Source organism: Eufriesea mexicana, unplaced genomic scaffold (genome assembly GCF_001483705.2).
Source record: "Eufriesea mexicana isolate 0111107269 unplaced genomic scaffold, ASM148370v2 scaffold956, whole genome shotgun sequence".
In the NCBI taxonomy this organism is placed as follows: Eukaryota; Metazoa; Arthropoda; class Insecta; order Hymenoptera; family Apidae; genus Eufriesea; species Eufriesea mexicana.
Window position 1 is genome coordinate 425,300 of NW_016909085.1, and position 12,435 is coordinate 437,734.

The 12,435-nt window shown below is 48.8% G+C and overlaps 3 protein-coding genes across 12 annotated transcripts in view; 2 read left to right on the forward strand and 1 right to left on the reverse strand.

Moving 5' to 3' along the window:
- The window catches only part of HnRNP-K (Heterogeneous nuclear ribonucleoprotein K), a 108,009-nt gene that overhangs the window by 4,802 nt on the left and 90,772 nt on the right, over positions 1-12,435 (reverse strand). The gene's annotated exons all lie outside the window — the stretch shown is intronic.
- LOC108547168 (cytochrome b5) lies at positions 697-2,577 on the forward strand. Its single transcript, XM_017899564.1, has 3 exons — positions 697-971; positions 1,904-2,206; positions 2,400-2,577. Exons 2-3 carry the CDS (start codon positions 1,942-1,944, stop codon positions 2,537-2,539), a joined length of 405 nt encoding a protein of 134 aa, XP_017755053.1. The 5' UTR covers positions 697-971; positions 1,904-1,941; the 3' UTR covers positions 2,540-2,577.
- LOC108547169 (cytochrome b5) lies at positions 5,520-9,682 on the forward strand. Of its 3 annotated transcripts, none has more exons than XM_017899565.1 (2): positions 5,520-5,875; positions 8,915-9,682. In XM_017899565.1, exon 2 carries the CDS (start codon positions 8,949-8,951, stop codon positions 9,330-9,332), a length of 384 nt encoding a protein of 127 aa, XP_017755054.1. In that variant the 5' UTR covers positions 5,520-5,875; positions 8,915-8,948; the 3' UTR covers positions 9,333-9,682. The 3 variants fall into 3 exon arrangements, with proteins under 3 accessions (XP_017755054.1, XP_017755055.1, XP_017755057.1); XM_017899566.1 differs by having other exon boundaries at positions 5,530-5,829; XM_017899568.1 differs by lacking the exon at positions 5,520-5,875 and adding an exon at positions 5,909-6,373.

The following is a 12,435-nucleotide window of genomic DNA, read 5'->3' on the forward strand; positions in this document are numbered from 1 at the left end:
TCTTCCGATTCCACCTTGTTTCTTTCCAGATATTAAATGCTTCCGGTTACCAACTAGCACTTGGACCTCGCTCCTTGTCGTCTGATGGCCATTCGATGGGCTATTCGATGGGCTATTCGATGCTTCTCGCTCGGCCCAACGAAATTGAAATAAATTGGAAATGGAACTGAACTTCATTTGGAAGAACGGGCAAGGTTGTCGTTGATTTAATAATTACACGACTGATTAATCGAGAGGTTTCGGAAGGAACCGAAGAACACCCCGGCAGGTCCCTCCTGGGGAATTGGAACGAGTGGCCACCAACCACGACCAGTCGGAATTTCGACGGAGAATCGGACTCTTCGTGGCCTCTAACGAGTATGAATTTTCAAACGGGAACAATTTAAATACGCAAACAAGTTGCGTAAACGATCGCGGAAGTGGACGCGTCGTTTTTAATGCACATATCGTTTAAACTTTCTTCGTTTAACGACACGAACGAATTAACAAAGGATTATATTAATTAAAAAGGCCGAATGCAGAGGAACGTGGGAAGCGTAATAACGAACGAACAAAACATTCTATTACTCGGAAAATCGCGGAACAAAAAGCAACCGACAGGGCCCATTGTGCTTCATCGAGCGATCCCGCTTTTGTTACTCGTTCCACGGTGCAAATTTATATTTATTATTTCACGGCTCCCCGGAGAAATAAACCGGCGCCCGTGGGCGCCCGATATTAACGAAACGAACGCGATCTCGATAGCCTCGTCAAGAATTTATCGATCGACAACGCACTTCCATTCTGTGTAAATGATTACGCAAACGGGCCATGCATTTGCATCGAATCATTGTGCGTTCGGGGAGCCGCGAACTTCGACACCGTAACAAAAGAAAATATGCCACCTCAGTTGCTTCCGAGCATTCGAGACATTCGTTCGAAATAGCTCCTACACGTTGGACACGCTGCTCTCCTTCCAAAACTCTGTACAGGTGAGCCTCCAATTTCGCCGACAAAATGGGTTCCGATTATTTTCGCCGATTTTTCCCATCTTTTCGGGGAAGATTCTCTTCTATCGCGATATCAGCGAGAAACTCACAGCGATAAGACTACGACGAAAGATCATAAAAATGCGATAATCGAAGAACGGTTGCCCCATTTTCTCCGCGACTTTCGATTTTCCCCGACGAAAGATAACTCGAAACGCCGGTCAACCAGAGTCCATGGCCACGATGACGCAGCGTTATAATTTCCACAGACTCGTGGAAGAGTGAAAATATTCCAGCTTGTACTCATAAATGTTTAAACGAGTCTCTAATCGAACGATCTTCGGAACCTTGGCGTTCGTCGTGAAACTTCCCTCGAACGTTCGCACGGTGAACGGAGTATCGTGAGACGAGAAACAACGGCGGGTACAGGCAACCGCGCGAAACCGAAAGATGACCGAGAAACCGGCTTTCCCGTGACGAAGAGAGAGAAAAGTAAGGTTCCGCGAGGACATCGACTTCGCCACAGCACACGATCGATGCCTAGGCCGCGCGACAGTTGCTTTTCCGTTTCCGTTCGCGAACGCGTTTCGCTATACCGTTCCGGTTGTTTTCCCCGTTAAACCGTGCCGCGAGACGATCCCATCGCGATCCAGGAGGCGATAGATCGCGCGAGGTCCACGCTCGTGAAATTTCCCCCTGTCCTCGCGATCGATCCGCGCTGCTCCATTTTTCCGACCTGCCTAGCCGACGCTTTCGTTATTTCCGAGATAATATCGGGAATATGGCATCGGATACGATAGGTAAGCGCAAAATCGATTACGAAACTATTTTCCCCGGTCCCTGGGAGTAATTTAAATCCCAGTGTAATGGAGTCTCGCGGAAGTAAGAGGATTACGAACGATAGACACACTCCCGTGTGCTTTTTGTTCTTCCAGATTTCCGGAATATTCAGCGAGAAAAGTCGAGCAGGAGAATGACGAAGACGTACACTTGGGAGGAAGTCGCGAAGCACAACAGCGACAAAGATCTATGGATGGTGTACCAAGATGGCGTGTACGACCTGACCAAGTTTTTCAAGGAACATCCAGGTGGCGAGGAAGTGTTGTTGGATCTTGCTGGCAAGGACGGAACCAGCTGTTTCGACGACATCGGTCATTCCGGGGAGGCTATACAGCTGAGAGAGTCGTACAAAATCGGGACGGTAGTCGGACCTACCCTCGCAGAGGCTTCCTCGAGCGGTATGTCTGCGTTACTATCCTTTCTCCGCTTATCGTAACGTTCCAAACGCGACTTAAAAATCTAGAGGCAAGGTATCGAGGAGAAATAGTTAGAGAACGAGTTTGATTCTATGTAGGTGGAACGGAAATTTGATGGATCTAAAAGTAGTATTAACGACGGGACGGTGTGTGTGTGTGTGTGTCTGTTGAGCAGGCGTGCAAAGCACGACGACGGACGATGACAACTGGGAGTACGAGCCGCCCAAGTACGAAACTTCACCCTGGCAGCCGGTGTTCATCGCAGCTGGTGTCGCCATTTATGCATTCATCATTTATTACTTCTGGTACTCGTAAGGCAAATAAAATTAAGAAGAATCCACGATCCTAACGAATAAAGCGCTCATTCATTCCGGGAGATAACGTCCGCCACGTGTGGATCATTCCTTATCCCTTCTGCGGTTTCTTTACTCGATGATAAGGAAACGGAGCGTGGAAAATAATTTTAATAATTTTATTAGTGGAAATCGAGTTCGAGGACTAGCAACCAACTTCCAAAATTCGGAGTTCGTATTTTTAACCATTCCCTATCCTTCCCTCCCACTCTCTCCTTTGTTTCCCATCGAACACGGACGATCGAGAGACCACTGAATTTCGATCGCGATCTATTTTTCGATATTTAAAAATATAGGCCCAACGGAATTATATTCTTCAACGTCTGGCCAAGCTACATTCAATCTATTTCTCGATATTTTGGCACGTCGGCCGGGCGTTTAAATTAAAATTCGTGTCACGAAAACTCAGCCGAGCAAGATGTGCTCTCCTATCCAGCCACGCGATCAATAAAACACGCTATTTTTTCCCTCCTTTTTCATATACTTCCTATCCGCGTAGAATCGTATCGCGACAACTGAAACGCTAATCAGCGTTCTTCGCGCATATTTAATTTCTCGCGGAAAAGGGGGGAACGAATAAACGAGAATAAAGGGAGGAAAAGAAAGGCGATTGGGGTACGTAATTGGAAGATAATTGACAGACGACGGACGCAAAGTGCAAAGTCAAAGTTCGCGGTGGAAATAATCCGTAGGTAACGCTACACGCGTAATCCCCGCGCGGCAGAGAAATTCCGCCGATGCGGCGTATTCGGCGAGCAATGGAGCGGCGGCCGTGAGCGAACTTCCTCGTCATCGTGACTGGCACTTTTCGACCGACTATAGCCGTCATTCCGACCTGAGAATCCACTCGGTTCGAGCTCTCGAAACCTGCAATGAAACTGCGCGGCAACCGAAGCAATCGAGATAACGTACCGTTTAAACGCGGCGTTAATTTTTCGCCTGTCACGCAGACGTCGCGGTTACGCGATTGTTTCGACGAAACGTTTCGGAATCCGCGAATGGAAACGCGCTCGCGAAATTTCCGATTACCGCGCGCAGTAGTTACAACCCGATCCCGTTCATGGGCGCGAGTACGCCTGGAATTTGCAGGATTCCGCGTGATCCACGCGTTTCCCGGTTTAATTAATCGGTGTAACGCGATTTCGTCGGCAACCGAGTTTCTCCAGCGTTTCTCGAACGCGTCAGTCGACCGAGGTTCGCGTCGCGAATTCGGTGAAATTTTTCCACACGAAGCGCAACGCGAGCGGAATCGCGAGGCCTCGACGCGGATCGTGCGCGAACTCAAAGTTGGACGCGGGTAAAGCCTAAAGTCGAACAGCGAGGTACACGCATACGCGATGACGGGGAACGGTGCAACGGGTGAGCGATAAAGCCGCATTCGCAATGGACGCGGTCAGCGCGTAGAGCGCTGAATGCAGTTGCATGCGGCTAATGCAGGTCCGCATGCGATGATGCGATCAATACCCAAGGTGAGTTCGAATTCAGGCTGATCCGACGTCTCCGCGGCGCTCGATTTGCGTTATTACCGGCGTCGCCTGGTTTTTCGCTATCGTGTACGCGGATAAACACGAGTTACAATGGCCAGACAGCGCGCCATGGAACGAGGCCGAAGCTCGCGGCTGTTATTTTGAAAAATAAAGTCAGAGATGGAGCGATGGTATCGAGTAGATTATCAAAAGTAAACCGAGTGCTGCTTGTTCCGTCTCTTACGTCATTTCCGCGGAGTTCGATGACCTCGCGAGCACCGTTCCTCCGCGAATACCGCAAAACCGTCCCACTTTCGTACCGAAGCTGCCCTCTCTTGCAAACGTGGCTTAACGTCGCGCCATTATCTCTCTCTCTCTCTCTCTCTCGCTCTCTCCCTCTCCCGTCCTTTTTCTTTCTCCGTCGCTGGGAATGTTTCCACGACACATAGAGCGGCAGAAGAAGGCGTTTCCACGGGCTGGTAAAACATCGTCGTAACGCGGTTTAAGGCCGATTCGCAACCGACTGCGACGTTATTAAAACATTCTCCATCGAAGAACATCCAAATAATTTCATTCGGCCTGTTGTCCGCGATAACCGCGTAATCGTCCGCAATACTTCCGCCCTGTCTCGTCGAACGCGAAACATGGTCCCTTTGGAAACGAGGCTTGACGCTCCGCGAGGAGTCCATCTTCCGCGAATCTTCTGGAAACTCGCGTCGCGATACGTGACAAAGTCGCTGCATCGCGGGAATTTTTAACCGAAGACCTAATCGAAATTATCGCCGACGAAATGGAACGACGAGGCCGATAAGGGGCTGCCATGATGATGCAAACTCCACGCGATGACGTTCCCTTTTTTTCAAACACACCGACCATGTGTTTACGCTGCTTGTACGCTGAAAACGTAGCTGCGGAACGTGGCTAATTTCACGTCCGCAAACAAAGTTTTTGCTCGCGCGTTTCCCGCTTGTTTCCATTCCGTGTCCTATATTCGAACAAAGTTATCGAGCAAAACAAAACGAAACCTCTTATCGCGATACATGACGGTGCGAAATCGGTGTGTCGTTTAAAATACTCGAGCCTCGAGAAACTCGCTATACGAAAGTTGTTCGCTCGAGAGGAGTGGAAATGAAAAATCGGGTAAAAAGAAGAAACAGATCGAAATTGAAAAATTTTTTATCAGTCTCGCAAACTTTCTTTCCGCGAGCACCGACGAAGGTTAGGATCGAGTGGTCTCTGCGTGGACTGGTACAAATGGCAGAGCAAGACGAATTGCTCTGTAACGTCCGAATGACCTCGGGGTCCATCGAAGGAGTGCTCCGTGGAACGATAATTGGGCGAAGAAACGCGGACCCACGCGACCAAACACGTACGTTTCCAGCGTCGGCACAGTGCTCGATCCTCTGGACGCGGCGACCAGAGACGAGAGGAGCTAGTACACGAGTGGGAGTCGAAGATGATAAGGGGCCCATGGTGGGGCAGCATCTAGAGGGGGCAAGGATAAAGCTACTACGGACTGACCTGGTTCGTGGCAGTGTTTGTGCCAGTGCAGCCTCGCGAGCAAAGTCGTCAGAGCGGATCGTTCGAGCATCGTTCCTCCCTTTCATTCGTTCGCGTTCTTCTTTCCTCGGCCCCTTTCTCCCACAAAGAGACAGGGAGTACACACACACGCATACACGCACACGTATACGCCAACGCGACGCCACGCCACGGGTCGCAGAGAATCGAGCAAGGAATCCGAGGATCGAGAGCAGCAGTAGAGGGACGAGAAACGACAGCGACCGAGGTGCGTTCAGTTTCCCGTGACGATTAGAGGTTTTAGAAACGAGAAGGTACGTGTGGTCAGGCATACATACGACTTTTCACCGACACCGAGGCCGGTATCGAACGTGGAACAGCCATAGGGGGCGAACGACGACGCGTGACGTTCGTGTGCCTCGTGGGACGCGCGATTCCGGGCAGAACAGTGATGGCCGCCGCGAGAAAGAGGCGCTTCGATCGAGCCTTCTCCTCGGTGACTGATCCGCCTGGACGCGCAGCCGAGTCGCTTCTTTCCGATACTTCGTCCGCGTATTTTTAATCCGTCGTTTGAGAACCGGCACGAGTCATTCCGCTCGCCAGTGTACCGCGCGCGCTTCTCGCCGCTCCGACTCGTTCTCGCCGCGCCTCTCGCTCTCTCTCTCTCTCTCTCTCGTGCCTGCGTGTAATTTTAAATAGGTCCGAGAAAATTTTGGAAAAACAGAGAAAAGGGAAAGACGTATATCGAGGAAGGTACCTGCGCCTCCGCTCGACGCACACGTCGATTCCATCGATACTGCACAACTATTTCGGTATGTGTTTACGACGAAGCGGCACTCGTGAATTTAAAGAATGACGCAATTGCTATACGCGTTCTCAAGGCGAATCATTAGCATTCTCCATGGAGTGTAATAGTCGGCTCGCAAATCGTGTCGATGCCTCGTTTCTACGCTCTATGGACGACTCGGCGTTTAATTACGTCCCGGCTGATTAAATTATCGTATCGATCACGCCACCGTTCCAACATTCGAGCCTCGTTGGCTCGTGATTCACCTTCGTTTCTTGGAAAAGTCGCCGCCATTCTAGATATCTCCTCATCGGCTGGGCTCGTCCAAGGCTAAGTACGGCACTGAGTCGCTCGAAAAAGCAAAGAATCATCGCTCCACTCGTGCCGATTGAGTAATCTCGGTGACCTTCGCCTAATCACGCGTGATGGCGTCGAAAATTTGCCTACGTTAGAAACTACTGCTTCTAACTACGTACACAGAAAACGTTCGCACCATTTTCTTTCTCTTCTGTCTGCTAATATTTTCCAATCGCGCGTTTCTTATTCGCGATTGGCTACGCGTCGCTCGGGCGATGAAACTGCGTTTTATCTGTAATTACCATTCTTTAATATTCCCTGACCAACTATACTCGTGGAAATATTTCGAATAGAACACGTCGAACGATTTCTGTCGGCTTATCGAGGAAACTCGATGAACGATATGCAACACCGGGAGGTCAAGACGATAAGCGTTTGCAAAAATAACTCGATTCGCAATTTTCCAGTTGCAAATAAATTTTCGATTTATGAATATTTACGCTTCGATTTCGCCGGTTCTCCGTCACGTTTCTACTCGTCGAAGCAACCTTGTCATCGCGATCATCGAGTAGCAACGAGTACACGATTCTTCCGTGACCCTGTCACGAGCAGAATTCACTTTTTCGTCGGGAAAACGTCCTTCGCGGTTACTTGGTTAATTCCTGACAAGAAAAGGAAAGAAAAAACCCGGACGAAAAAAGGAATAAAGAACGTAGAGTGTATTTATATATAACTCGGTTATCGGTATCGCAATTCTCATTATCTTCCTAGCAACAATCGATCGTTACGTAATGAAACGTTTCACGAGACGTTTATCGCGTCGCGAGTACAAGAACAATCGACTCGACAAATAACTGGCATCGACGGAATGGAGGAGCCTCGATAAAAATCGTTACTAATTATCCGTCGAAAAAGAACGCTGCGCTGACTAACGAAACAAACGAGATCTCGCGGTTCGGCGTTTAGGTTACCGGGTAATTAGCGTTTTTCCTTCCGCGTCCTCGCCATCGACAACATCGTGTCCAGAGAAGACACGAGGATTACGATTATCGCGAGGGAGTCGAGTCATCGCACGACGTGATGAAGCAACTCCAACGATCTCTGTGATTATTATGATAAACCAAAGACTGTACGTGACAAGACTCTGCACGATTCGAAAACTTCGTATGACGTATATCGAACACGGAACGAGTACTGCACGTGTTTCCAGATAGAATACGTAACTCGGAATGATCTAGAAAAATTTATAAATACAGGAATAAGTTCACCGATCGTGCAATCTTTTCTGAATGTCCCACGTTTGAAGAGAAAAAACGATTTGTATATACCGCGAGTTTCCTAGAATACCGGGAATGTAAGCGAGATCTATTCGTCGTTCTATCGATGCGTGTCAAGCGTGACAAAGGAAACGTATTTACGTTCCCTCTGTACGTCATCTCTTTTGCTCGAAAACACTGTTGCCCGAGGTACATAAATATTAATCGCTGGAGATGACACTGATCTGTAACGCAGCTGGCTTTAGGTGCAAGGAAGCACTGGCATTAAAACGCTGACCTGTACTTAACCCTTTGCACACGGGGATTTTTTCGTTAGAGAAAAATGGTTTTAAAACGTAAAAAGACGTAGAATTATTTTACTTCGACATTGCACGCATCGTTGGGTGATTTTAAATTTGACATGTTAATTAACATCGATATTTAGAATTTTATTAAATGGCGGTCGTCTCTCGAGTGCAAAACGTTAACCTCTGTTCCCATGTACGACACTCGCGTTTCGCCATTACTATAACGAATAGAAGGCTTTTGCATCGTTACGCGTTATTCCTTCCCTCGTTGACAATTGCTGGACCCTAGACAGCGATTAACTGCACGAATCAACAATATCTACTTTGCTCATACCAAACAATACAAGGACTATCTATGCGCTATTTATTCGCTTCTAATAAAACACACACGGACTCGATGGTACCGAATAAAAGATAAGATCGTCGTGTTGCGAGTACAGAACCGAACTTTCCGTCGCGAAAGCGCAACAGAACTTTAAACTCTCTTATCGCGTCCTATTCATCGTACACGCGCGTACACTCGCCGACAAAAGCCGGGAGAGAAAGATTCGCGGATTTTCGCGTGTTCTCCGTTCTCCGAGACGCGGAGACTACAGCGCGGAAATTGGCTCTCGAAACGAACCTTGTCTGCGAGTGTATCGACTGAACGCCTAATCTGCGAAGCGGGTAAGAACTCGACGATCCAACCTGATTCTCTAATTTCAGAATTCCCCTTGAAATCGAAGATCCGAACGAAAGGATGAGCAAGCAGTACACGAGGAGCGAAGTTGTCAACAGCAACAGCAAGGAGAAGATACTGATAATCCTGCACGACAAGGTGTACGATGTCTTGAGCTTCCTCAACGAGCACCCGGGTGGCGAGGAGATCCTGCTGGACCACAGAGGCAAGGACGGTTCCGAGGACTTCGACGACGTGGGTCACTCGAAGGACGCCTTCGACCTGATGTCCAAGTATCAGGTCGGCGAACTGATCGAGTCGGAAAGGTCCAACAACGCGCCCAAGCTGAGCTGGACGTCCGGCTACACGAAGGACGACAAGAACAAGGATCAAGGAATATCTCAGTCCGTGTTGGCCATCATCGTCGTCGTCCTGATCGCGATCGTCTACTACGTGTACTTATAATTTTAGCGAATAAGGTTCGTGGTCTTATGGGTTCTATAGAAGAAACGAAAGAGTGCGAGAAGAGAAATCGGCGACCACGTCCGAGCGTGATACAGACTATTGTGACTGTTTCTTCTTTCTTTTCCGCCTTCTTTCGATACTTATGTTACTCGAGTGCGGTGTTTGAACGTCGCGCGACGTTGTATAGTATCCTGCGACATCTTGTCTAGAGAAGCTCGTGCTCGTCGAGCCTGTTCGCCCGCTGGAAGCAACACCAGGGGCGTCTGCTGCTAGAGAAATTCTGAATGTTCACTTGTAAAATAGAAGTCGAAGCTACTTTTCCTGGGAATAAATCTTGGTAATTCTGCGAACTAGCGCGATACGTTTTCAGAGCTCTTTCGATCTTTTTCCGTTATCCTTTGTGCGCCTGTCTTGAGGAAATAAATCCTGTTTTTATACACACGCCTCTAATCGATAACCACCTAACGTCTTCTCGTCAGCTTTCTTCGATTAATTCCGATCCAGCTCGTTCCCTTCGTCGACTCTCGTCTTTTCCACCCCCCCCCCCCCAACATTTCTTCCAGACGATTATTCGCGAGAGGAGGAGAGCCGGTCATCTGTACCGTGATAGAAGAAAAATTACCAGTCCATCGATCGTATCCGTAAGCCTGTGTACGAGGCGGCTGATTGACCCGTGTTCGAACCGCAGGTTCTCCTCGACCAACTTAATCGTTAAATCGGAGTCGTTCCTAAGCGAACCATCGAGAAGAAGCCCGACGGGCATTTGCATTCGAATGGCTCGCATTACAAAAGCCTCGTTACAAGTTTTCAATGAGAGGAAGAAGCGGGATAGCGACGCGATCCGATCGATCGGGCCTCCTTTCGTTCCGCTGGATCTCGAGGAGACGTGCGCCTCTGTCTCCCCGCGCCATTTCCGCGCCGGTCCTCGAAAATTCGCCAATTTCTCGGCCAATGCCGGGGCGAAAACAAATTCGAGCACGCGGATCACGTAACGCTCGCGCAAATTAAATCTTGCTCGATCGCGCTCCATTTGACCGCGTAAATCGTTTAACTCTCTGCTCGCGGATTTGAATTCCGCGGCGAAAATTTAATACACCGAGATTGAGAATTTCGACCCCCCCTTTTTTGTTTTCCATTCGGCAAACGAGTCACAGCTATGGCACACTCCGTTAATCCGCGTAAACCGATTAAAGAAAATCGGCCGCCGAGTCGCTTTAAATAAAATGGTAATTGTCACCTGTACGCGCAGCTTGCTACTCGGGTCATTTCGACCTTATTGCCCCTCGAGCGAGCGGCAAACAGAAGCGACGAATAATTTGGTGGACTAATTGGTAGAAAATCAAAGGTATTAACGAACCGGGCCGATTGTCCGTGTCAACTGGAGCGGGAGAATTTAACAACGCGAGGAAGGTCGAAAGAGGGACGCGACATCGGAGGGCAGACGGGAATTGCCCAAGGAAGAGACGCCCGTGCCCCGTGTTCTCGCCAAATGGACAATTTTCGGCCGGGAAAATTTATTCGCGAGAAATTTGAAACATTTTGCGACCCGACGACTAAACTTGGCAGCGACTCGAGAGAGCGCCGGTCGATAAGATTAGACAAGGCCCAACGACATCGAGCGATCCTATCGTTCCGGTAATTGACGTGATAATTCGCGTGGAGCATGCGCAGTGGTATCTTTGAAACGCCGATATCTCGATCGTTTCCAACTTATTGACGTAATTTGAAAACACGATTACACGATGTATACGTATGTCCGTGATATAAATATACAACGTTTGTTTACCAAAGAACGATATCTCGCAGCGATCCTCGGCGCGGAATTTCTTTTATCCGACAAATTATATCATCGACGCATTTAACCCGCGAGGGTGAAAATCAAACGGCCCGGATAGCATTCTCTCTCCTGTATAGGAACCGAGTCGATAAATCCGTCTCGAGGATCCGCCTCGTAAAAAATCAAACCGATATTCCGGGGCATGTTGTTCCTCGTGGCTTCTTTTAACTTGCAAACGAATTTCGAGAGGAATAAAAAGCCACTTGGTCCGCCGAATCGATGTCAAGCGTTCGAGACCGACGAAATAGCCGAGATACCATCCTCCGTGAAACGAAGAATTCTTCGCCAGTCACAAAGGGTTGAAAGGTATTATTAAATATTCCCTTGGTAACCGAGTAAAGCCACTTAATCGACATGGGACGGGAATCAATGCGGTTTCCGATCGATTTTCCCCGTTTTCAAGCCCCAGACCCGTCCCACGATTATCCTTGTTTTTCTACCCGATTCCTCCTTCCTGTTTACCGTTGTCGTTACCCTCGCCACTCGCCGACCGTCTCTAATATCTTCGGGGAAATTCAATTACTTATCGTAACCCGCACGATCTTCCGGTTTCGCGGGGACAACGCGATTCGTGCCTTTGTTCTGCTCGTCATCGTTACGGTCGCCTTTGTTTCGCTCGTCATCGTTACTGTTAGCTTTTCCTTGCATTACGCGGGTAAAGAAAATCCGCGTGGTAATACACGTTGCTCCAGCCAAGTCGATAGACACGAACGCAACGTACGATTACGCGTTTGAAAAATAAAATTGTTATTCGATTTTAAACGCGTTCCCTGTCATAGGTGCCACGAGGTTCGAACCAACGCGATGCTTCTTGTTCTTCTATTAGACGATAATATTCCTTCTATGCGACGATAAACGATTAAAATCAACGTCCTCTTATTCGTCCCTTATCCCAGAAGATACCTCATTCCTGGCAATAGGATGGAGCCACGGGTGAACAGTGGAACCTTGAACGACAAGGAGTCGATACCGGACCACACAGTGGCCAAAAACCGGTCCTGCAACCTGTCAACTGTCCACGCGGAATTTTGAACGGAACACTCGCTTAATTTGCAGCCACTCTGCGCTATCCTTAGCAAAAGCTGCCGAACCGAGAGACATTAAACTTGGCGGAACAAAAGACGGGGGTAGGAGGAAAAGCAAGAGCGACCGCAAACCAGCTGAATGGGCTCGTTGCGTAACGACGATCCCTTGTTCCTCGGTTTCACTCGCGAAAGGAAGAAGGAAGCGGCCGAGAGAGGGTGGGCGGAAGATCCGGTGGAAGAG